The sequence below is a fragment of the Hemitrygon akajei genome, chromosome 9 (assembly GCF_048418815.1).
Source record: "Hemitrygon akajei chromosome 9, sHemAka1.3, whole genome shotgun sequence".
NCBI lineage: Eukaryota > Metazoa > Chordata > Chondrichthyes > Myliobatiformes > Dasyatidae > Hemitrygon > Hemitrygon akajei.
The window spans coordinates 110,329,702-110,357,205 of NC_133132.1; the positions used below are offsets into that span (position 1 = coordinate 110,329,702).

Below are 27,504 nucleotides of genomic sequence, written 5' to 3' on the forward strand. Positions count from 1 at the left end.
GGAAATTGCAATTAATCATGTCATTATCGGAAGGGCAATTGAACTTTTACATTAGTTCAAAGCCAGGAGATAACTTTGTTGCACAAGGAAATGGTAGTTAATATTTCAGACTGATTATTATGTACTGCTGAGGGAAGGTAGGTCATATCACAGCACTCAATACGTCTGAGTACAATGAGTGCTTGCATTCTTTTGGTGAGGCATGAATCCAGGAAGGATTCTCCAAGTAAAAAGAATGTTGATTGTGGCAAAAGACTGCTAGGGGGTAAACTCTTCTTGGCAGCCAGTCCTGTATTCCTCTGTGTGACAAACAAATGCTTGAGAAACAGAGGAACAGGAACAGGGGATCTGGAGTCTAAGATCAGTGTACAGAGGGGGGAAATATGGTGGAAGTTTGTGAAATCAGATGCGATGGGTGGACAGTGCTCAGGAAATGACAAGACTTGAGTGATGCAATTCTGGATGAGTAGCCTATCAACTTAATGTGTGATACGTACATGCACTAGGGAGATCCAGTCTGCTGGTGAAAATGACATGAGTTCGGGGTTGCAGAATTGCAAGAGAAGGCAATGTTACAGAGGTGGAATTGGAAAAATTCACAATTAGTTGGACTTGGAAATAAAATTATGTTTCAGCATCAAAATGTCAGAGCCAGGAAAAGCAAGACCGCATCTGGCTGGAGTCAAGCTGGATTTTATCATTAGAAATAATAATGAGGACAAGGAGATGGCAGGCAAAGTAAATGAGTATTTTGCATCAGTCTTCATTGTGGAAGACACTAGCAGCGTGCCAGATGTTGAAGGGTGTGAGGGAAGAGTGAGTGCAGTTACTATTACAAGCGAGAAGGTGTTCAAAAAGCTGAAAGACCCAAGGGTACTTAAGTTGCCTGGACTGGAAGAACTGCACCCTAGGGTTACAAAAGAGGTAGAGGTACAGAACATGGAGGCATTAGTAATACTATTTTAAAAAATCACTGGACTCTGGCCTGGTGCCAGAGGACCGGAAAATTGCAAATGTCACTCCACTCTTTAAGGAGGAAGGCAGCAGAAAGGAAATTATAGACCAGTTAGCCTGAACTCAGTGATTGGGAAGATGTTGAAGTCAATTGTTAAGGATGATGTTATGGAGTACTTGGTGATGCAGTACTAGATAGACAAAGTCAGCATGTTTTTCTCCAGGGAGAATCTTGCTTGATGAACTTGTTGGAATTCTTTGAGATTACAAGTAGGATAGAGAAAGAGGATGCAGTGGATGTTGTATATTTAGATTTTCAGAAGGCCTTTGACAAGGTGCCACACATGAGGCAACTTACCAAGTTATAAGCCCATGGTATTACAGGAAAGTTACTGGCATGGCTAGACCACTGGCTGATTGGTAGGAGGCATTGAGTGGGAGTAAAAAGACCCTTTTCTGATTGGTTGCCAGTGACTAGGGGTGATCTGCAGAGGTCAGTGTTGGGACTGCTTTTTATGCTGTACGTCAATGATTTAGATGATGGAATAGATGGCTTTGTTGCCAAATTTGCCAATGACATGGAGGTTGGTGGAAGGTCAGGTAGAGTTAAGGAAACAGGTAGACTGCAGAAAGATTTAGACAGATTAGGAGAATGGACAAGAAAGCGCAGAATGAAATACAATATTGGAAAATGCATGGTCATGCACTTCGGTAGTAAAAATAAATGTGCAGACTATTTTCTAAACAGGGAGAAAAATCTAAAAATCTGAGATGAAAAGGGACTTGAGAGTCCTTGTGCAGAACATCCTAAAGGTTAACGTGCAGATCAAGTCGGTGGTGAGGAAGGCAATTGCAATGTTAGCATTCATTTCAAGAAGTCTAGAATACAGGAGCAGGGATATGATACTGAGGCTTTATAAGGCACTGGGGAGGCCTCACCTTGAGTACTGTGAACAGTTTTGGGCTCCTCATCTAAGAAAAGATGTGCTGCCATTGGGGAGGGTTCAGAAGAGGCTCACAATGATTATTCCAGGAATGAAAGGGTTATCATACGAGGAACATTTGATAGCTCTTGAACTGCACACTCTGGTATTTAGAAGGATGAGGGGGAAATCTCATTGAAGCCTTTTGAATATTGAAAGGCCTCCAGACAGAGTAGATGTGGAAAGGCTGTTCCCCATGGCTGGGGAGTCTAGGGCAAGAGGGCACAACCAAAGGATAGGTGTCCATTTGAAACAGGATGTGGAGAAATTTCTTTAACCAAAGTATGGTGAACTTGTGGACTTTATTACCACAGGTAGCTGTGGAAGTCAGGTCATTGGGTGTGTTTAAGGCAGAGCTAATTAGTTTCTTGATTGTGCACAGCATCAAAGGTTACAGCAAGAATTCTGGGGAATGGGGCCGAGGAGGGGAATAAAAAAGATCACACATGATTGATTAGTGGAGCAAAATCGATGGGCCAAATGGCCTAACTCTGCTTCCATGTCTTATCTGTGTCACACTTCTCTGCCAGGTATCAGTGTGATTCATCTTGTGGCTATAATTGGTGAAATAATAATCAGTTTGCGCAAAGATACCAGCTAATCCACAAAATACAATGGACATTAAACCAGCACTGACTCCATGTATACTAACTGCGCCATCTGATTATTGGAACAAACACAAATCTCAATAGCAAGTGCCCTATACTCAAAATTAAGGTCATTCTGATATAACTGAATAGAAATGATTCTCTGGAATAGTTAAATAAATGCCAGCATGTCATATTAATACATTAAAACTTCTTTCCAAGATTGTTGCTACTTTTGTGTTCTCTTGTTTAAATGGATTTATGAAGTCTTGCCAAAATAAGTGCATAAACTTTGTCAGCACAAGCAATTGATCTGTCATTTGAATCATTCAAGATCTAACAGTATGAATTATCATCTAATTTAATCAGAGCTTTCCTAAGCTACGATGATTAAATGGTTTCCAATTATAGTCCAAGACTAAATTAATGCATTAAGCATCTTCAACCTCCATAACCAAAAATATAAATTCCGCTCTTGCTCATAACATTGGACTTCAACAAACATCATTTGGTTCCTTTGTGAAAAGACAACATTAGGCAGAACCTTGCCCAAATCACACCTTTGCCCCTTATGTTGAAAATTTCTGATGTCAATAAACATTGAAAAGAACATTTCAACGAGACTCAAATTTAATATAGATTCAGTCAAAGATGAAGGATAAAACTGCTATTTTCAATACTATATTGGAATCTCTTCACAACCTACCAAATAATAAACATTCCAGTTTTATGACTAACACCACAGAGGAAACAGGAACAGTGTTACTCACCTTCTGGTTCACCACACAAGGTACACTGGGATTCTACAACAAAAGAAACAAAAATTAGTCCTTCAGTCTTTCAGATTTTGAATGAGAGAAACACAACATGTACAAACTACGGGGAGCAAATCAACTTCATTTATTATTCATCCACAAAGCACACAGAGTGTTACAACTCCATTTAACTGCAGTTTATCTGCAGTTTGTGTGATCTGTTCCTTTTCCATTTATTGCTGAACCCAAATGGATGACTTCATTACATTTATACATTTCTGGGATGTGCTTTGGCTCCTATTAGCCACGTATATTGCCAACATGAATTCACAACCTAGCTTTTATTAAGACACCCACATCTTAATTTTAACTCTTGCAAACTTTATTGCAATGCTTAAAGGAAAGAAGGCACCCTCTTCAGAAACGTACAGCTGACACAGTTATAGATCTGGCTCTGTTAAACATTGCATAGAGACATCCCAAATGTTTGGACATTTGAGGTGACTTTGCTCCAATATTTAGCAATACCAACACTGATGGGCTTTGGAAGAGTGGCCAAGCTTCCCTAATGCATTTCAAACAGTCAAGTCCCAGTAGCGTACCTGGTGCGAACGAAAGCCTAGTTTAATTTGTGGACCAAATTTAAGTTACCTGACATCATGCTACAATGTATAAAACTTTAGTCAGACTGCATTTGGAGTTTTTACATGCCCCCATGATGGGAAGGATATGGAAGCTGCGGAGGAGATTTACTGGGATGCTGCCTGGATTACAAGGAGAGGCTGGATAAAGCTTGGCTGTCTTCTCTGGTGTATCTGAGGCTGAGGGGAGGGACAAAGATAAGGTAAACAGTCAATCTTTTTCACAGGATAGAAATGTCAGACATTGGAGTCCATGCTCTTAAGGTTAGAGGAGGGAAATTTAAAGGTAACATGAGGGGCAAGTTGTTTTTTTAAAAATTAACACAGAGTGGTAGGAGCCTGGAATGAGTTAACAGTAGTACTAATGGTGGAGTTTAAGAGGCTTTTATGTAGACACACCAGTATGAAGGGAACGGAGGGATATGGATGACACACAGCAGGACAATATTTAGTATAAGCTATCAAGATCGGCTCAACATTGTGAGCAAAATAACCTGTCCAGTGCTGTACTATACTGTGACGTTCCACTTGGAAGTATGACTCTCTGACTCCAAGATGGAAACATGTAGATATTTGCACTCTGCTCCAATTTATGAAACTGTTGCCATTTATGATTAATGTAAATGGACAGGACCAGTACACTTGAAGAAAGTGAGATGGTTAAAGTATGCAAGTTCTCGCATTCCTCATGTTCCTGAGTAATTCACTGCACACAGAAGAGGTTATTAAGGCACCCACATTCATGCCATCCTTTATGCCCGACCATACCCATTTCACCTGTCTGCACTGGAAACATATCCTTCTCCACCTTGTCAGTTTAAATGCCTCTTAAATGTCCCAACCATATTTGATTCCACCATCTCCTCTGGTAACGAGTTCCAGATATCAGCTCCACTCTGTGTGAAAAAATCTTACCCCTCAGATCCCCTTTCAAACTAATTCTTCTCACCTTAAACCCCTAACTCTGTTGTTACTAATATCATAGGAAAAATAATCTGACCTTCTACCTTTCTTATGTCTCTCATAATCTTACCAGGTAACCCCTCAATCTCCTTCCCTCTGGGAAAAACAAGCTCAGCTGATCCACTCATTCATAAACTCATGCGCTGTTCTGCTGCTGCAAAACAATATATTTCACTCCATACAATGTAGTGATAATAAATGATTCTGATTACAATACAATGCAGAAAGAATGAGGGGGGGGAAGGGGGTGGGGGAGGACGAGGATTTCATTGAAACATGTCGAATATTGAAAGGCCTAGATTTCTGTGTGGAGAGAATGTTTCCAATAGTTGGGGAGTCTAGCACCAGAGAGCAGCCTGAGAATAAAAGAGCATCCCCCTTTAGAACAGAGATGATAACAAATTTCTTTAACCTGAGGGTGGTAACTCTGTGGAACTCATGGCTACATGCAGCTGTGGAGGCGAAGTCATTGAGTATATTTAAGGTGGAAGTCGACAGGTTCTTTATTAGTCAGGGCATCAAAGGTTTTGGGGAGAAGGCAGGAGAATGGGGTTGAGAGGGAAAACAATTCAGCCATGATGGAATAGCAGAGCAGACTCAATGGGCTGAATGATCTAATTCTGCTCCTAAGTTTTATGGTCTAGTGATCTAATAGAAGTGGTTTCACTTGGCCCTGAAGCACAGACACTGCATTCAGAGTAAGTCAGAGGGTGCTGCCACTCAAAAGGAGGTACAGGAGCCTGAAGCCACACACTCGGTGTTTCAGGAACACCATCATAGGATTTCTGAATGAACAATGAACCCATGGACACACTCAGTGTTTTCCCTCTCTTTTTGCACTGCTTATTTAATTTTTATGTACTTCTTGTAATTTATAGTTTTTAATTATGTATTGCAATGTACTGCTGCAGCAAAGCAACAAACTTTGTGACATATGCCAGTGATATTAAACTTGATATGACAGAGATGAAGACAGAGTCCAGTCCTCAGCCTTGGCCCAAGAAAGATCTCTTCCCAGAGTTTTCTTTATTGGCAACTTGTTATTCTGCCAACTCATTGCTATGGCTTTCTTGTTTGTTTTAAAAAAAAGTTGTACTTGTGCCTGGAAACCTCTATCAGAGTTTCTCCTCAAAACTGGATGTGCTCCATTGAAAAATAAAGTAACTGTGTCTAATCTGCTTTGTTAGCTGGAAGTACCTCCTCCTTGTTTGGGAGTGGACACTATGAGAACCAACACCTGCATCTGATGGGTTCAGGCCGAGGCATCTTCTGATGCACGTCTCAGAAAAGATTTAACTGATATAAATGTTTTACTTGGGAAATGGCATGTCCTTTACATTCAGCTGTAGGAAGATAAATTATAAGAAGGAAAGCAGAAGGCAGCAGGAAAAGGGGAACTGTTTTTTAAAAAAAAACTGAGACTTAAAAGTCACTTGGAGAATTGTGAACAGTTTCAGGCCACATATCTAAAAAAGACGTACTGGCATCAAAGAGGGTCCAGCAGAGGTTTACGGAAATGACCCTGGGAATGAAATGGTTAACATATCAGGTGTGTTTGATGGCTTTGGAGTTTAGAAGAATGAGGGGGAAATCCCATTGAAACCTATCAAATTTTGTAAGGCCCAGACAGAGTAGATAATGAGAGGATATTTCCTATAATGGGGTAAGTGTCAGATCATATGGCGCAGTCTTAGAATACGAGGACATCCGTTTAGAAGAGAGATGAGGAAGAATTTCTTTAGCCAGATGGTGGTGGAATTCATTGCCACAAATGGCTGTTGAAGCAAAGTCATTAGGTACATTTAAAGTGATGGTTGACAGGTTTTTGATTAATTAGGGCAAAGGTTATGTGCAGAAGACAGGAGAATGGGATTGAGAGAGTTAATAAATCAGCCATGATGGAATCAGCAGGCTTGATGGGCCGAATAGCCTAATTCTGCTCATAGGTCTTGTAGTCTAAAATATCTTGCTGGCCACAGGCACAAAGACACACACACACTCAACATGCTGTTAACAAGCAAGAGCCCTACCAAATGATCATTGTGCGAACATGGTAACATTGATAGAGCATCGACAAGCGGATGAGGATCTAGCTGGGAACAATTGAAGGGGCATTGGGAATTATAGCCATAAAGGAAAATGTTACCTGTAAACAGGTCAAAGATCATAAAATTGAAATATTAACTAAAAATGAACATGTTCAAGAAATAATGTTTAACAGAAGATTCTCTGAGGAATTTTACAGTGTAGCTTGGAGTATAATGTCAACAGGTTTTAATAACATGGAGAATGAATAAGAACGTGAGGCTGTGGATGGAGCCAAAAGGAACAGTGTATTATTGTAGTTATTTGGCCATAAATATTTTAGCTCGGCACTGTTTTTCTACTAAATAGTCACAGAGGACACATATATAACAGCCACCAGCTGTTCATCTGATTTGGTCTGTTAACATTTTACATCCCTGTATTCTGTGTCAGCTTTGAGAGTTTAGAAAGTTGGTTTATTGTTACCATATGTACTGAGATGCAATGAAAACCCTTTGTTCTGCGGACCACCCAGACCTTTCATTCCCTATGCAAGCTCATGAAGACAGGACAAAAGGAAAAGTGAATGTAGAATATGACCATAGAGCAATACAACACACATACAGGCATTCCGACCAACCAGTGCATGCCAACCCTGGTGACCGACCATCTTAACCCAACTTCCTGCATTTGGCTTGTACACCTCCAATCGCTGCCTCTCCAGTTCCTATCCAAGTGATTCTTAAATGATACTATTGTATCTGCCTCATCCACTTCCTCTGGCAGGTAGTTCGATATACATTATCCACCATCCTCTGTATGAAAAAGATTCCTCTCAAGTCCATTTGAAATCTTTACCCTCCCACCCTAAATATATGCCGTGTGTACTTGACTCCCCTATCATGGGACAAGGACTGCTAGCAGGAACTTATCTATACCTCATAATTTTAAACATTTTATATGATCATTAAGATTTCTATAAGGTTTAAATACACTCAGTGGCCACTTTATTTGATACCTCCCGTACCTAATGAAGTGGCCACTGTCTCTTGCTGCTGCAGTCATTCACTTCAAGGTCTGCTGTGCTGTGAGTTCACAGATGCTCTTTTGCACACCATTGAGCAACTGTGTAAATCTGAGTTACTGTCGCCTTCCTGACAACTTGAACTAGTCTGGTCATTCTCCTCTGACCTCTCTTATAAACAAGGCACTCACTCAAAAAAATGCTCCTTGCTGGATGTTTTTTCTGTTTCTCCCACCCTTCTTTGTACACTGCAGAGAGCATTATGCATGAAAATCCCAGTTTCAGAGATACTCAAACCATCCCATCTGGCATCAATAATTATTCCACAGTCAAAGTCACTTAGACTTTGTTTCCTCATTCCGATGTTTGGTCTGAACAACAACTGAACCACTTGACCATATCTGCATGTTTAATGCAATAAGTTGCTGGCAAATAGTTGACTTATTAGGTATTTGCTTGAAAGTGCAGGTGTACAGGTGTATCTAATAAAGTGGCCACTGAGTGCAAGATCCTGAATACATCCCTCTTAGGAAACTTTTCTGGACACTCACGGTAGTCAATACTGGGAAGCTAAAGTTTCCCATTAATACAGCCCTGCTATTCTTAAACTATGAGTAATTTCTTTAAACACATACTCCTCAATTTGTTATTGTCTATCTGGGGGGGGGGGGGCAAACCTATAATACATGTGAGTAACCCTCCCCTGCTATCTTTTAAATTCTACCCATATGACCTCATTCCCCAAGAATGTTATCCAAGTATTACTGTTATAAAGGTTACACCCCTTCCTCACCTACATATACCCATCACACATGTAAAATCTGTGTCCTGGAATATCAAGCTGCCAGTCTTTCCCTTTTCTCTGCCATGTTTCTGTTATGGCTATAAGCTCGCAGTCCTCAGAGCTAACCCACACTCAGAGTTTATGGTGGTGGTTTATGATAGAGAAGGTGCAATGCAGGCAAACAAATAACATGCACAGGCCAAGACAAAGTGGACTGAGAGATCTAGAGTTCACCTTTAGTGTATGAAAGGTCCATTCAAGAGTCTGGTAACAATGAAATAGATGCCATCCTAGAAACTGGCGGTGTGCTATTTAAGCTTTTGAATCTTCTGTCTGATGAAATAGGGAGGATGAGGAATAACTGGGATGGGAAGAGTCCTTGATCATGTTGGCTGCCTTCCTGAAGCAGAGGGAAGCTTAGGCAGAGTCCGCAAAAAGAGAGGCCATTTTGTGTGATGGACTGGGAAGTGTTCACTGCCCTCTACAATCTCCTGCGGTCTTGGGCAAAGCAAATGCCAGATCAAGCTATTATGCATCTGTATCGGATGCTTTCTATAGCGCATCTGCCACTTTCAGGGAACAATATATACTCTTTGGTCCCTCTGTTGTACAAAATTCCCTTAAGCACTGCAGTTCACTGTGAAAGTCTGACTGCTTTGTTTTCCTAAAATGCGGCAGTTTGCACTTAACTGAATGAAACTGCATTTGCCACTCCTTGGCCCACTTACCCAGCTGATCAAGATCTCTGTCATTCCTGATAACTACCTTTGCTGTCTACACCACCACCTTTCTAGTGCCATCTGCTGACTTGTTAACTAAATCATCTCATCCAAATCATTGATATAGCAATGAGCCTTGCACCAACCAATGACATACGTTCCTAATCACAAGCATCCAGTTAAAAAAAAAAGTAGCAACCTTCCACCACTACCTTCTGCTTCTAATCATCAATCTAACTGTATATCCAATTGGCTAGCACTCCCTGGATCCCATGTGATTTAACTTTTATACAGCCTGCCTCAATTGTTGAATGCAATCAAAAGCCTTACTGGTCCCTATAGTCTGTATATATCTTCCTACACTCTTTGTTACTCTTCAAATAATTCAATCAAGTTCATGGTCTCCCATGAACTATTTCTAATCAATCCATCTTTCCAAGTGCTTGAGTACCTTATCTTTCAGAATCCCCTCCAGTAACTTACTTATCACAGTTGTTAGCCTTACTCATCTACTGTTCCCAGATTTGTCATTGCAGCCATTCTTAAACAAAGGCACATTGAAGAAAATGAGGTATGACATTGAAGAAATCCCCTTTCAGTTAACTGAACAGTTATGAAGACAAAATTTTAACTGAGATGCTAACAGACCCAGGCAGCAAATCATTGCAGGCATGTCCAAGGGAAAGCAAACCTTCATCCTGTGAACATCACAGGACCTTCGAGTTCATGGATAACCACTTTGGTCTTCTGAAGGATTCAAAGAACTGGCACCACTAATCACATTCACCAAGAAACCAAATACCTTTGCCTCCATAGTTTTCATACAACAATAAAATAAGTGGTACTATTGACAATGAAGAAAGTTGTCAAAAATTACAGGGAAGCTTGATAAGCTGATCGAGTAGGCTGAGGAGTGGCAAATGGAGTTTAACTCAGATAAGTTGTTGCATTTTGGAAAGTCAGACTCAGGTAAGACTTTCATAGTGAATGACAGTGTATGAAATCAGAAAGTGGACTGTGAGGGGAAAGGGGCACTTGGCACACTAGCGTTCATCAGTCAGGGCACGGAGCATAGATGTTGACAGGTCTCACACAATGCTACTCAGGCCACAAATGGAGTTTTGTGTTCACTTTTGATCACCCTGCTACAGGAACGATCTTTTTAAACATCTTTATTCACAACATAACTCAGGCAATTACAGGTTAGAGAGCCTCATGGCAGTGGTAGGAAATCTATTGCAAGAAGATACTAAGGGATAGGATTTATGCGTATTTGGGAAAGCAGTGCCTGCTTAAGTACATTCAGCATGACTTTGTGCAAGTCCACTAACTTGGAGTTTTCTGAAGAGGCAATAAAGGAGCTTGATGAGGGCAATCTAAGTGGACTTCAGTAAGGTGTTTGATAAGGTCCCTCAAGGTAAGGTGATTCAGAAGATAATGTGGCATGGGTCCAGGGTGAATTGTATGTCTGCATTCAGAACTAGCTTGTCCACAGAAGACAGAGAGCAAGGGTGGACAATGTTATTCTGGCTAGAGGATCGTGACCAGAGGTATTCCACAAGGATTTAAAATTTCTGCATACTGATTGGGACTCCCATACTGTTAAAGATCTAGATGGGTTAGAGTTTGTAAAATGTGTTCAGGAAAGTTTTCTAAATCAATATATAGAGGTCTCAACTAGAGAGGATGCAATATTAGATCTCCTATTAGGAAACGAGTTAGGACAGGTGACGGAAGTGTGTGTAGGGGAACACTTTGGTTCCAGTGATCATCACACCATTAGTTTCAACTTGATGATGGATAAATATAGATCTGGTCCTTGGGTTGACGTTCTAAACTGGAAAAAGGCCACATCTGAGGAAACGAGGAAGGATCTAAAAAAAGGTTGTTCTCTGGCAAGGATGTCATTGGTAAGAGAGAGGCCTTCAAAGGAGAAATTTTAAGAGTGCAGAGTTTGTACGTTCTGGTCAGGATTAAAGGCAAAGTGAATAAGAATAAGGAACCTTGGTTCTCCAGGGATACTGGAACTCTGATAAAGAAGAGATGTATGACATGTATAGGAAACAGGGAGCAAATAAGGTACTTGAGGAGTATAAAAAGTGCAAAAAATACTCAAGAAAGAAAGAAATCAGGAGGGCTAAGACATGAGATAGCTTTGGCAGTCAAGGTGAAGGATAATCCAAAGAGCTTCTACAGGTATATTAAGAGCAAAAGGATAGTAAGGGATAAAATTGGTCCTCTTGAAGATCAGAGTGGTTGGCTATATATGGAACCAAAAGAAATGAGGAAGATCTTAAATGTTTTTTTTTGCATCTGTATTTACTAAGGAAACTGGCATGGAGTCAATGGAAATAAGGCAAACAAGTAGTGAGGTGATAGAACCTATACAGATTGAAGAGGAGGAAGTGCTTGCTATCTTGAGGAAAATCAGAGTAGATAAATCCCCAGGACCTGACAGGGTATTCCCCCGGACCTTGAAGGAGACTAGTGTTGAAATTGCAGGGGCCCTGGCAGATATATTTAAAATGTTGGTATCTACAGATGAGTTGCCGGAGGATTGGAGGGTAGCTCATGATGTTCTGTTGTTTAAAAAAGGCTCTAAAAGTAATCCTGGAAATTATAGGGCGGTAAGTTTAACTTTGGTAGTAGGTAAATTATTGGAAGGAGTACTAAGAGATAGAATTTACAAGTATTTAGATAGACAGGGACTTATTAGGGGGAGTCAACATGGCTTTGTGCATGGTAGGTCATGTTTAACAAATCTATTAGACGTTTTTGAGGAAGTTACAAGGAAAGTGGATGAAGGTTGTCTACATGGACTTCAGTAAGGCCTTTAAGAAGGTCCCGCATGGGAGGTTAGTTAGGAAGATTCAGTCGCGAGGTATACATGGTGAGGTAGTAACTTGGATTAGACATTGGCTCAATGGGAGAAGTCAGAGAGTGGTAGTGGAGGATTGCTTCTCTGAGTGGAGGCCCGTGACTAGTGGTGTGCCACAGAGATCAGTGTTGGGTCCATTGTTATTTGTCATCTATATCAATGATCTGGATGATAATGTGGTAAATTGGATCAGCAAATTTGCTGATGATACAAAGATTGGAGGTGTAATGGACAGTGAGGAAGGTTTTCAAAGCTTGCAGAGGGATTTGGACCAGCTGGAAAAATGGGCTGAAAAAATGGCAGATGGAGTTTAATACAGACAAGTGTGAGGTATTGCAAATCAGAAGGAAAAACCAAGGTAGAACATACAAGGTAAATGGTAGGGCACTGAGGAGTGCAGTAGAACAGAGGAATCTGGGAATACAGATACATAATTCCCTAAAAGTGGTGTCACAGGTAGACAGGGTAGTAAAGAGAGCTTTTGGTACATTGGCATTTATAAATCAAAGTATTGAGTATAAGAGTTGGAATGTTATGCTGAGGTTGTATAAAGCATTGGTGAGGCCAGATTTGGAGTATTGTGTGCAGTTTTGGTCTCCAAATTACAGGAAGGATATTAATAAGGTTGAAAGCGTGCAGAGAACATTTACAAGGATGTTGCTGGGACTTGAGAAACTGAGTTACAGAGAAAGGTTGAATAGGTTAGGACATTATTCCCTGGAGCGTAGAAGAATGAGGGGAGATTTGATAGAGGTATATAAAATTATGATGGGTATAGGTAGAGTGAATGTAAGCAGGCTTTTTCCACTGAGGCCAGGGGAGGAAAAAACCAGAGGACATGGGTTAAGGGTGAAGGGGGAGAAGTTTAAAGTGAACATTAGGGGGGGCTTCTTCACACAGAGAGTGGTGGGAGTGTGGAATGAGCTGCCAGATGAAATGGTAAATGTGGGCTCACTTTTAACATTTAAGAAAAACTTGGACAGGTACATGGATGAGAGGTGTATGGAGCGATATGGTCCAGATGCAGGTCAGTGGGACTAGGCAGAAAAATGGTTTGGCACAGCCAAAAAGAGCCAAAAGGCCTGTTTCTGTGCTGTAATGTTCTATGGTTCTACAGTTATATGGATTACTGCTAGGACCTCTGTTGTTATATGTGATTTATAACACATCTATCAGTGATCTGGTTGAAAATACAGATGGATGGATTAGCAAGATAACACCAAGATTGGTGGAGTTGTGGAAAGTGTAAAGGTAAAGTGACAGATATGGGCAGAGAACTGGCAGATAGAGCTTAATCTGGAGAAATACAGGGTGTTAGACTTTTGGGAGATCAAATGAAAGGAAAAAGCATACAGATAATGGTAGACTGATTAACAGCATTGAGGTACAGAGGGATCTTGAGTTCCAGGTCTGTAGCTGACTGCGAGTAGGAACACAAGTGGATTAAGTGGTAAATAAAGCCCATAGTATGCTTTCCTTCTTTGGTAGGAGTGTTGAGTATATGAGGAAGGAATTCATGCTGCAGCTATTCAAAACTTTAGTCACACCACACTTGGAGTATTGAGTGTAGTTCTGGTCACCCCATTATAGGAAAGATGTGGAGACTGAACTGGGCACAGAGAGTGGTAAGTGACTAGAATGGGTTACCAATGGGCAGGAGTAGATCAGGCAGATTGGTGGAGCTTAAGAGGTTTAAAGACATCAATGTGAAGGAAATGGAGGGATGTGAATAAGGTACTTTTCTATACCTTTTACAATTACAAGATAAGACATTAAGAACTTAAAGTACTATAGGTCTACCCCATCAGCGAGTTGCTCATTGGTGGAGAAACTGAAGAAGCAGGATTTCGTGTGGTTCATGCTGTTGCATGCATCAGAGGGGCATTGGAAGAGTCAGAGTATAAAGGAGCTTTGCAGTCTAACAGCGACTTATCATCTTAGTTGCTTTTCTTATGATCATAAGATCCTGCTGGACGTTGCTAACATGGAATGCTGCAAGTCCAATTCACTGATTTATTGGTGGATGGCAGGGAAGTTGCGTGGCCTCGGGCACAGTGTCACCTATTCACAGATGCCCAGAAAAGAGGAGTTGGAGTCAATGCGTTCCACCGGAATCGGTGCAGTGCGGCACCCAAGATGCTGTCCCCAGTGTTCACTCGGCAGAAGACAAGCAATATTGTGTTTGATAGCAGATTTTTAATTTTTTTTTTTTTTTTTTTATACAGTATATATGGACTCAGTGTCTTGGACTATTTTTTTTGTGACTATATTTTAAATGTCATCTTATATGTGCTATGTGTCTTGTGCTGTGAATGACTGCTGGTACTGTGTTTTGCACCTTGGCCCTGGAGTAATGCTGTTTTATTAATCTAGATTCATGTACAGTTGAATGACAATTAAACTGAACTTGAACTCACAGGAGAAGGACATTTAGTATAAATTGACATCAAGAGTGCAGCATCATGGGTTAAATAGTCTGTCCTGTGCAAGATCAAATTTCAACCAATGTACATGTATATAGCCAAATGAAACAATGTTCCTCTGATCTAAGGTGCACAACACAGTACACATAATACGTGCATATTATTACAAATAAATAAATAATAAAATGTATTCTGGAAGATTGACATTCTACATTCTCTAAATCGGAAAAAAAATGCTAGGTCTTTTTCCCTTGAAGCACAGGAAGCTGCAAGGTGAGCTTTTAGGTGAATAATAGATATGGGTCAAATACAGGACAACGGGACGAACTTGAATAGGCCACTTAGTTGGCGTGGACCAGTTGGCCTGAAGGCCCTGTTCCTAGCTGTATTACCGTATAATTCTATGGAACACTTCAAAGCATGCAAACACACTCATTGGGAGGGTGTGCAATGGTGGTGAAGGGATATTCATCATGAGATAAAGGAAAATATGGTGGCAATTCTGAGAACAGAAACATCTTACTCCCCTCCACCATCAGAATTCTGAATGGTGCATAAACACTATCTCATTAATCCTTACATTTTTGCACTGCATATTTATTTTCTAATTTATATTAATTTTATGTCTTTACACCGTTCTGCTGTCACAAAACAACAAATTTCATATCATAAACAGGTGATAATAAACCTAATTCTGATTTTAAAGTTGATCAGTAGAGAGACCTGTGGATCCAATTCTATACTTCCCTGAAAGTGGTGGCATGGGTAGATAAGGCGTTGCTTTCACGGGTCTGGCATAGATAATAGGAGTTGAGATGTTATGTTGAAACATTATAAAATGCTGGTTGAGCCACATTTGGATAGGAAGGCTGTCATTGTGCTTGAGAGAAGGCTCACCAGGATGTTGGATGGATTGAAGAACTGTAGTCGAGAGGGGAAATTAGACATGCTGGATTTATTTTCCTTGAGCAAAGGAGGCTGAATGAAAACCTCAATGCAGCATAAAGACTGAAGGATATAGATACTACAGAAACACAAAATACAAGGTGACATGCATTTAAGGTGAGAGGCAGAAGATCAAAGAAGATCTGTACAGCAAGTGTATTTTACACAGACAGTGAGGGTCCCTGGAATACGCTGTCACAGATAATTGGTGGTGTGCAAGAAGATGTTAGATAGACATATAATGTGCAGGGAATGGAGGGATATGGATCAGATACAGGCAGAAAGGAGTTAGCGTCAATTAGAGCTCTTAACACCAGAAATATTGAATAAGATCAAAAATAAATCCTTGATCAGCTGTTTGGTGATCTTGCAGTATGAATGTAATTTTGCTAGGAATTGCATCATAAATAACATAGTTCAATGCTTCATTGCTAAATACCTCTAAATACTTTTGGACTCTTAATACTCCAGCATATTGTGGCCCTGTATTAACTTGGATGTTCAATTGTATCAGTGCTGCATGTGGATCATTTTCCCTGCTGAAAACAGATATGATGGAATTAGTTAAACTGCAAATTTATGGATTAGGCAAGATTGAAATGGACACTTGAAAAAGTAAAAGGTCAAATAAACAGAGCAACGTAGAAACATAGGACATAAATATCAGGGGTCAATACAGGACAGAAAGATATGATTTGGCCATTTTGAAGACCAATCCAATATAACACTGAACAGCTCAGATAACAGGACTTTTGAACCTCAATGACTGTGCCGAACACAATGCCGAATTAAACTATTCCCTTCTGCCTGGACGTGATCCATATTCCTACTTTCCCTGGACATTCTTTTCTCTATCTAGGACCCTCTGAAATATCATAATTGTATCTGTTCCCACCACCACCTCCAGCAGCACAATTGTGCAAAAGACCTTCCCCACAAATCTCTCTTCATTTTACCCCTTCCTACCTAAAATGCATGCCCACTGGCCATTAGATGCTCTGAACCTGTGAAAAATATGTGTCTTTCATTCAAGTTTATAAAGTTGCATCAGGGCGCCCCTTCAGCCTCTGCTCTTCCAGAAAAAAAACACAACCAAAGTTTGCCCAACTTCTTACAACACATGTCCTCTAATCCAAACAGCATCCTGATGAACCTGTTCTGTACCATCTCCAAAGCCTAAGATCCTTCCCATAATGTGTCAACCAGAACTGTATTCCGATACTCCAGATGCACCCTAATCAGAGTTTTAATAATGCTGTAACATAACTTCCTGACTCTTTAATTCATTGTCTTGATTAATAAAGGCAAGAATGCCCTTGACTTCTTCACTGCCCTGTTGACTTATGCAGCCACTTTCTGCGAGCTAATCTTTATTAACCCCAACTTGTCCCCAAGATACTAGGGGTATTCTCTCTTCTACACATTTAGGATCATAGAGCTATACAGCACTTCAGACCAATTAGCCCATTCCTTTGTGAAAGCTTCTCTTTGATGCTCTGCTCCCCATCCTTCCTTCAGTTCAGATCAAAATAGCATGAACAGAAAACATTTTCCCTTCATGTCCCCCTTTTTTTTTCAGCTGTTTGTCACATGTTCTCTCTCTCAAACTTGAATTTTAGGTGACCTCCCTGCAATAACAGTTTACAGCAAACTGTGAAATAAGGCCGAGACTCCAAAGCTAAGAGAGTCCAAAACACTGACTTCAGTGGACAAGTAGTCCAGGCATACACCAAGCTATGTTTGAAGTCACAGTAGTTCATGGATCATTGGCAATATGAATGCTGCCCTTTACAATGTAGCTTCAGAGGAAGCAGATTTAACAAAATCAGGCTGTTCTGTGGTAAGCATTTCAACTGAGGTCTAATCAGCGATTTGTAGAGGCTTAGTATAATATCATTCCATTTTTTATATTATATCTCAATGTATGAGGCTAAAATACCTCTGGCTTTTTAAAAAAATTATCAAATTGCCCTCTCACTTGTAATTATATGTTTATGTGAACTTCAGAGCTTGCTGTTCCTGAAAGTCCTTTAAAACTGAAGCTTTGAGTTTATATTATATCAACTTATCCTACTTTTCAAAATACAGTATTTCACGTCTTTCTGTGATAAATTTCATATCCATTTGTCTGGCCATCGCAACGATTTGTATGACTCTCTTACTAATCTCACTGCTAACTGCAGCTTAATGTTTGTGCCTAAGTGTCCTTTGAAATTTGGCTTCAGTCCCCAAGTTCAAGTCATTACAATATTTCAAAGGAGCAGTAATATTAATACCAACCCGCTGGGAAACATCACTGCATAATTTGCTCTGATCTTCACTCTTTGCTTTCTGTCTCTTAGCCAATTCTGCATCCATGCTGATGCTGTTTCTTTAATCCCATTGGTTCCAATTCGCCAGTAAGTTTTTCAGCATGAATTGTAATTACAACATCATAAACTTAACATTGAATGCAGCGTCTTCAATCCCTTCAATGAAATACTCAAACAAGCTTTTTAATATATAAAATTTACCTTTAAAATATCCGTCTTGGCAGTCATTTAATAATGCATGTTCTTTAACTGACAATTTTCTCCTGAATTATGGCCTTAGGAGGTTTCCCCATCAGCAACATCAAGTGATCTGGTCTGTAGCCATGTGCATAGTTTATTCATAAACTTCCATCGTAGAGTCAGAGTACTACAGCACAGAAACAGGACTTTCAGCCCATCTAGTCTGTGCTGAGCTACTATTCTGCATGATCCCATTGAGCTGCACCCAGAACATAGCCCCACCCCCCATGCCCCTTGCATCCATGTATTGTGCATATCCAAATTTCTCTTAATCAAACCTGCATCCACCATTCCATTGCCAGCTCATTCCACATTCTCACCACCCGCTGAGTGTGGTCTCACTGAACCTCAGTGGAAAAAACCTGCTTGCATTTACCATGTCTATAATTTGGTATGCCTCTATCAAATCTCACCTAATTCTCCTATGCTGCAGGAAACAAAGTACTAATTAATTCAGCCTTTCCCTATAACTCAGATCTTCAAGTCCTGGCAACATTTCTTCACTCTTTCAAGATTATTGGTATCTTTCCTGTAGGTAGATGACCAAAACTGCACATAATACTCCAAATTTACCTGCAGCAATGCCTCACACAAGTTCAACATAACATTCCAACTCTGATACTCAGTACTTTGGTTTATAAAGGCCAATGTGTCAAAAGCTTTCTTGGCAAGCCTATCTACCTATGACTTGATCTCAAAGAATTGTGACTTGATTTCAAATTACACACCACAAATTAAACAGAATTAAATTCCATCTTTTTTTCCAGGCAATTTTTCCAGTTGGTCCAGATACCACTGAAAACTTTGATAGCCTTCCTCACTGTCCAATACGCACCCAGTCTTAGTGTCATCTGCAAATCGGCTAATCCAGTTTAAATTAAGTTTATTAACAAAGTACATATACTGTGCCTATAAGAAGTATTCACCACCACGCCTGGAAGTTTTCATGTTTTATTGTTTTACAACATTGAATCACAAAGGATTTAATTTAGCTTTTTTGACACTGAGCAACAGAGAAGACATTTTGTGTCAAACCGAAGACAAATTTCTAGAAATTGGTCTAAATTTATTAAACACAAAATAATTGATTCCATAATTACTCACCTCCTTCAAGTCAGTATTTAGTAGATGCACCTTTGGCAGCAATTACAGCTGTTAGTCTGTGTGGATAGGTCTCAATCAGCTTTGCGCATCTGGACACTGCCATTTTTCCCCATTCTTCTTTACAAAACTGCTTAAGCTCTGTCATACTGCATGGGGATCGTGAGTGAACAGCCTTTTTCAAGTCTAGCCGCAATTTCTCAATTGGATTGAGGTCTAGTCTCTGACTTGGCCACACCAGGACATTAACTTTGTTGTTTTTAAGCTATTCCTGTGTAGTTTTGGCTTTATGCTTGGGGTTATTGTCTTACTGGAAAACAAATCTCCCAAGTTGCAGTCCTCTCGCAGACTGAATCAGGTTTTCCTCCAGGATTTCCCTGTATTTCATAGCATTCATTTTACCCTCTACCTTCACAAGCCTTCTGGGGTCTGCTGCAGTGAAGCATCCCCACAGCATGATTCAGCCACCACCATGCTTCACAGTTGGGATGGTGTGTTTTTGATGATGTACTGTGTTTGGCTTTTGCCAAACATACAGGAGCATTTAGTTTGATGGCCAAAAAGCTCAATTTTGGTTTTATCAGACCACAGAACCTTCTTCCAACTGACATCTGAGTCTCCTGCATGCCTTCTAGCAACCTCCAGTTGAAAGTTCTATTTTTTTTCCCCCTAACAGTGGTTTTCTCTTTGCCATTTTCCCATAAAGCTGCAACTGGTGAAGTACCTGGGCAACAGTTGTTATATGCTCAGTCTCTCCCATCTCAACCACCAAAGCTTGTAGCTTCTACAGAGTTGTCATAGGTCTCTTGGTGGCCTCCCTCACTAGTCCCCTTCTTGCATAATCACTCAGCCTGCTCCAGGCAGATTTGCTGCTCTGCCATATTCTTTTCATTTCTTGATGATTGACTTAACTGTACTCCAAGGGATATTCAGTGACTTGGAAATTTTCTTGTATCCATCTCCTGACTTGTGCTCTTCAATAACCTTTTCACTGAGTTGCTCAGAGTGTTCTATTGTCTTCATGGTGTAGCTTTTGCCAGGATACTGACTTACCAGCAGATGAACCTTCTAACGACAGGTGCATTTTTACTAAAATTAATTGAACCACCTCAACTGCACACAGCTGATCTCAATTTAACTAATTATTTGACTTCGAAAACCAACTGGCTGCACCAGTGCTGATTTGGTGTGTCATATTAAAAGGAGTGAATACTTAAGCAATTAATTAATTTGTTTTTTATATTTGTAATTAATTTAGATGACTTTGTAGAGATGTGTTTTCACTTTGACATGAAAGAGTCTTTTTCTGTTGATCAGTGTCCAAAAAGCCAAATTAAATCCATTGCGATTCAATGTTGTAAAACAATAAAACATGAAAACTTCCAGTGGTCGGTGGGGGGGGGGGGGGAGTTGAATGTTTTCATAGGCACTGTACGTCACTGTATACAACCCTGGGATTTATTTTCTTCTGGGCATACACAGTAAAAACAAAGAAACACAATTAAAATAAATGAAAGATCACACCCAATAGAACAAGCAAACAACCAATGTGCAAAAGACAACAAACTGTGCAAATATAAAATAAAATAGAAGTAATAATAACAAATAAATAAGCATTAAATATTAAGAACATGAGATGAAGAGTCTTTGAAAGTGCATCCAGATATTGAGGGAAGAGTTCAGTGATGGGGTGATGCTTGAGGGGTAATAACTGTTCCCGAACTTGGTGATCAGCATAGGTGGTTGGGATGCTTCATGATGGATGATGCTTCCCAGTGACAGCACTCCCTGTAGATGTGCTCAGTGGTGGGGAGGGTATTACCCGTAATAGGGTGGACCATGTCCAATAGTTTTTATTGGAGTTTCTATTCAAGGGCATTCATGTTTCCAAATTGATGCAATGAGTCAATATACTATCACACATATATAGAAATTCATCAGATTTTTAGATGTCATGCCAAAACTTCACAAGCTTCAGAGGAAGCAGATGCACTGCCATGGTTTCTTCTAAATTGTATTTACAGCACGTGATGAGCCCAGGACAAATGCATTGATATGATAACATTGACAAATTTAAAGTTACTGATTCTCTTCAACTCTGATTCCCCAATTAGGATTGGTTCATGGACTTCCAGTTTCATCCTCCTCCAGTCAATAATCAGCACCTTGGTCTTGCTGACATTGAGCGAGAGGTTGTTCTTGTGGGTACAACTCAACCAGATTTTCAATCACCTTCCTATATGCTGATTCGTCACCACCTTTGTTTTGACCAATAACAGTGGTGTTGTCAGCAAACCTAAATATGGCAGCTGTGCTTAGCTTCACAGTCATAAGTATAAAGTGAGTAGAGCAGGGACTCACACATTCTTGTGGTGCACCTGTGCACATTATCATCCAGATTGTTGATAAAGATGACAAACAACAATGGACCCAACACCAATCCCTGCATCGCACCACAGGTCACAGGCCTCCAGTAAGAGAGGCAACTGTCTATTATCAGTCTCTAGCTTCTCCATGAAGACAATGTTGAATACAGTTTCAGCAACTGAACGTTCTTGACCAACCTCCCATACAGAACCTTGTCAAAGTCCATGTGGACAAATAGATGTAGATATCACCAATAACTTGTCCTGGTCAAACCAGGTAGACACCAACACAAGAAGTTGATTAGTAAGAGTGTCAAAGGTCACAGGGGAAGGCAGAAGAAGAATGGGGTTGAGAGGGATGATGAATCAGCCTTGGCTGAATGGTGGAGCAGATTTGATAGTCAGAATGGACTAATTCTGCTCCTATGTCTTATGGTCCAATGATGAGGGACATGGATAGGGTGAATACACACTGTCATTTTCTTCGAGTTGAGGAATCAAAAATGAGAGGGCACATGTTTAAGGTGAGAGGGAAGAGAATCAATAAGGATGGGCAATTTTTCACGGAGAGGCCAGTCCATATATGGAACGAGCTGCCAGAGGACAGGTATATTAACAACATTTTAAAGGCATTGATAGTTATGTGGTTATGAAAGACTTAGAGCAATATGGGTCAAACTCATGCAAACTGGATTAGGTTAGATGGGAACCTTGGTAGGTGTGGGTGAGATGGGCCAAAAATCCCGTTTCCGTGTTGTATGCCCCTATGACTCCATGACTCCGTGATACTTGTTTAAGGTACTGAAGTTATGTTACATCTGTGGAACAACACTACAACATGAATTAACAAAATAAATCGAGGAAGGTAAAACTTCCATCAAAATTTATTTATTCAACAAAGAATAGTGAAGCACTGTCTTAATTTATTATTCTCATTGCATGGTCAGTGTTGGTTCACACACTAGTACATTAAACTTTATCTCCCAAAACAGTCATTTTCTGGTGAAGGAAGACTGTGTGTGTACCTTTGCAGTTTCTGTGTAAGCATGAGCTAAAAATGTCTCACAAAAGACATTTAGAACAAAATAAATGTTATGCCTTGAGTTGATTATAAATGATCACAAAGACAAGCAACTTTGTGGCATATTTACATCAAGCAATAAGACCATATGCCTTGAAGAACAGTCACAGTACAGATATAGGCCATTCAACCCACTGACCCCTAATGGCCTCATTTAAGAACAATCCAGCTTGTCCTTTTCCTCGACTCTCTCTTCTGTCTTGGTTTCCTTTCCAGGACCCTTTTTGTTTTGGAAAGTTCTCATTGTCTCTACTACCAACTCTGCTAGTGTAGTCTATGCTCTTTTTTAACCACTTCCTCAACCTGCCTACCCATTTCAACATATACCTCCAGATTTCTCTGCACTTGAAACCTCCTTAGAATTATGGTTTTATTACCTCTGCTCACTCTTCTCAGTAAAACTGAACATCATTTTTTCATGATTTCTTTTCCATCTTCTCATCTTGCTCATCTTCTGTTCCAGTGGTCCTCAAGCCTCAGCTCCGAGCTGCTACAACACCACATCCCAACTCAATGGATTCTGACTTTAACGTGTGGTTCTCTTTACCACCAAATTCACTTGTTCCATTTCTTTCACACCAATATGTGGACCTTCTCCCTCAATTAAAGAATTCTGGTTCACTCAGGCTTCACTCTCGAGCACCATTTCGAAATCTACTCATCTCTGATTTTGATCACACTGCCTTTATTCACTTGAACAAGAGTACCCCTTCCATCATCCATCTCAAAACCTACAAATTTCTGCTTTAGACTGCACTTAGACTATAAAACCATAAGACAAAGGAGCTGAATCATGCCATCCAGCCCATTGAGTCTGCTCCACCATTCCATCATGCTAACTTATTATCCCTCCTAATCACGTTCTCCTGCCTTCTTCCCATTACCTTTGACTCCCTGGCTATTCAAGGGACCATCAACCTCTGCTTTTATTCCCAGAAACATTATCATGAAATTGCTCTGGACCTGTCCAATGCCAACACATCTTTTCTTAAATAAGGTGCCCAAACTGCTCACAATACTCCAAAGTCTGGTCTGTCCAATGCCTTATAAAGCCTCGGCATTACATCCTTGCTCTTACATTCTAGAAATGAAAGCTAACATTGCATTTGCCTTTATTACCACCAAATCAACCTGCAAGTTAATCTTCAGGGAATCTTGCACAAAGACTCCTGCCTCCTTTTGCAAATCTGATTTTGGAATTTCCTTTCCATTTAGAAAATATTCTACACCATTATTCCTTCTACAAAAGTGCATGACTATACACTTCCCTACACTACATTGCATCTGCCACTGCTTTACCCATTCTCGCAATCTGTCTATAAGTCATTCTGCAGACTCCATGATTCTTTAATACTACCTGCACCTCCACCTATTTTTGTATTGTCCACAAACTTGACCACAACACCATCAATCTGGCATCCAAATCATTGACCCACAATGTAAAAAGAAGCAGCCTCAACACTAACCCCTGCAGAAAACAAATAGTCACCGGCAGACAAACCAGAAAATGCCCCATTTATTCCCATTCTTTGCCTCCTACCAGTACGCTAATTTTCTGTCCATGCTAGTATCTCTCTTGTAATATCTTGGGCTCTTATTTTGTTAAGCAATGGTGCATTGAGCACCTAGTCAAAAGCTTCTGAAATCAAATAAGCAAAATCCACTGATTCTCCTTTTCTATCCTGCTTGTTATTTCCTCAAAGATTCCCAACACATTTGTCCAGCAAAATTTCCCCTTAAGGAATCCATGGTGACTTTGGCCTACTTTATCATGTCCTTTCAACCTCATCCTTAATAATGGACTCCAACATCTTCCCAACCTCTGAAGTCACGTTAACTAGCCTATCGTTTCCTTTCTTCTGCCTCCCTTTCCATTCCTCTGGAACCATTCCAGAATCAATGATTCTTGAAATATTATTACTAATGCCTCCACAATCTCTTCAGCTACCTCTTTCAGAACTTACACGTGCTGATTAGGTGAGCCTGTTACATTTGGCAATAAACCTCTCAAAATGACACCCCATTTTCACCTCTCACTAGACCCCAAACCCATCATGAAATATCAGGACATGATCTTCCAGGCATTCATCAATCTAACAATCTCAGGAATTTCCCTCCATAGCCTTCTGTGTGTCTGTCCTCGAATCATACACCATCCATGCTCCTACTTCCTTTCCTAGGTCACAGGCATGACCTATTGCTATAATCATCTTTAGTCCCCAAAGCAAAGCTTTTCTGCATTGACTTTATTCTTTCTGCCTTTGCCCAATCTCCTCCTTAAATTCGTGGCACTTCCGATGCCTTCCATCACTTGAGAACTTCAGGTCCCCAGACCCAACCTACTCAGTTCCATGATGAACATCCAATTCCTCCACACCAAGTGGTCTGAAGATCCTTCAATGATTTCTGAAACGGAGTCCACCCAAATCCCTTCCACACCACCCTCAACGACTCAGTTGAACTCCTCCATTAACTTCATGCATGATCTGCACCTATAGAGCAGGGAGCACAGAAAGAAAAAACACAGGAACATGTCCTTGACATGACAGCACCATTACAGTAAGGATGTGGAGGCTTTGGAGAGGGGGCAGAAGAGGTTCGCCAGGATACTGCATAGATTAGAGGATATGAGCATCAAGGAGAGAGTAGACAAATTTGGATTGTTTTGTCGGGAGTGCTGGAGGCTGATGGGATATTGGATAGAAGCTTATAAATTATGAGATGCAACAAAAGACAGTCAGAATGTTTTTTCCAGGTTTGAAATGTCAAATATTAGTGGGCATGCATTTATGTTGAGAGAGGAACGTTTAAAGATGTGTGAGACAAAGCTATTTGTTACTCAGGGAGTGTCAGTGCCTGGAATGAGCTGCCTTTTTGCTGGAGGCAGACATGGTGGTGGCATTTAAGAAACTATTAAACAGACACATGAATATGCAGAGAATGCATGGAGAGGGTTCAGAGAAGATTCACTAGAATGATTCCGGGAATGAGAGGGTTAACATATGAGGAATGTTTGACTGCTCTTGGACTGTACTCCTTGGAGTTTAGAAGAATGAGGGGGGACCTCATTGAAACATTTCGAATGTTGAAAGGAATGGACAGAGTGGATGTGGCAAAGTTGTTTCCCATGGTGGGGGAGCTTAGTATGAGAGGACATGACTTGAGGATTGCAGGGTGCCCATTCAGAACAGAGATGCAAAAAAATTTTTTTAGCCAGAGGGTGGTGAATCTATGGAAATTGTTGCCACGGGCGGCAGTGGAGGCCAAGTCATTGGGTGTATTTAAGGCAGAGACTGATAGGTATCTGAGTAGTCAGGGCATCAAAGGTTATGGTGAGAAGGCGGGGGAATGGGACTAAAGGGGAGATTGGATCAGCTCATGATGAAATGTCAGAACAGACTCGATGGGTCGAATGGCCGACTTCTGCTCATTTGTCTTATGGTCTATGCAGTGATAGGGATAATGTGCAGGCAGTAGAAATGTAGTTTAATTTGGCATCATGATCGATGCAAACATCAGAGGCTGAAAGGTCTGTCCCTGTGCTGTTCTCTGATGTAATAATCCTCTTCTGTGATATCACTGAATAGCGGGCACTCATTAAGCAATTATAACTAATGGCTCAGTAGGGGAAATTACATTTTTGACTCAGGATGGGTCTCAGACAATAATCTACGACCCAATCTGCTCTTTCAGCTGGATGATTTGAAAAAACAGCAGAATTCTCCAATGCTCTGTTTAACAATTATCTCTAAATGACATCATTAAGACAAATTATCTGGTCATTTTTCTCTTGGCTTTTTGTGGGATGTTACTCTATGTATTTTGGCAGTTACTTCAGAAGTACTCGATTGGTTATAAGGAGAGTTAGAACTTGCAAAAAGCCATTAATCAACAAGATAATTTCACACGTAATAATATATACTGAACTCTGTATCAAATACATAGATTTGCTGGCAATTAATGCCCTTGGTATTTCTAGAAGGTAGAGTCATTAAGGATCATTGTATTCACACAAGTTTAGCATATTCATAATTAAACAAAGAATTGTGCTTTAGCCAGATAGAAATTATTAACTATTATCAGGGCTTTATATATGCTTCCGGGACTGGAACAGCAACATCCGTGTTCACCAAGTGAGTTGGTCCAAGAGGATTTGAGCTCAGGAGTAAATATGTCTCACTACTGTTTTGGTGACACAGCATTTTGATTACTGAGTGCAGTTTTAGTCTAGCTAATATATCAACAAAGGTTCACCAGACTGGGACCAAGCATAGTGGAAAGATGATTCAATTAAACCAGTATAATCTTAGTAAATAGTGAAATAGACTCAAAGGATTACACAGTACTATAGCATGTATAAGGCCCTTTAGCCCACTCATCTATGCTGACCATGATGGCTGCCCAGCTAGCCTTAGCTGCCTGCATTTGGGCAATATCCTTCCAAACCCCTCCAATCTGCATTTGTATCCAAACATTTTTTTAAATGTACCTGCCTCACCTTCTTTCTCTGGAAGGCCATTTTATACATATGCATAACCCTCTACATGAAGAAGTTGCCCGTCTGGTCCCATTTAAATCTTCTCCCTTTCACTTTCAACCGATGCTCCATTGTTCTTGATTCCCCAACACTGGAAAAAAGACTGCGTGCATTCACCCTATATTTGTCTCTCATAATTTTATACTCCTCTATAATGTCACCCCTCAGATTCCTATGCTCCAAGGT

At 40.4% G+C, this 27,504-nt stretch overlaps 1 protein-coding gene across 7 annotated transcripts in view; it reads right to left on the reverse strand.

Moving 5' to 3' along the window:
* Positions 1-27,504, reverse strand: part of dlgap2a (discs, large (Drosophila) homolog-associated protein 2a) — a 571,596-nt gene that overhangs the window by 382,955 nt on the left and 161,137 nt on the right. For all 7 annotated transcript variants that reach the window (XM_073056782.1, XM_073056777.1, XM_073056775.1 and 4 more), the window contains one exon: positions 3,295-3,327. Coding sequence is in view for 3 of the 7 variants with exons in the window: in XM_073056777.1 (XP_072912878.1) it covers positions 3,295-3,327 (33 nt within the window). In the remaining 4 variants the exon portion in view is untranslated. The remainder of the gene's footprint in view (positions 1-3,294; positions 3,328-27,504) is intronic.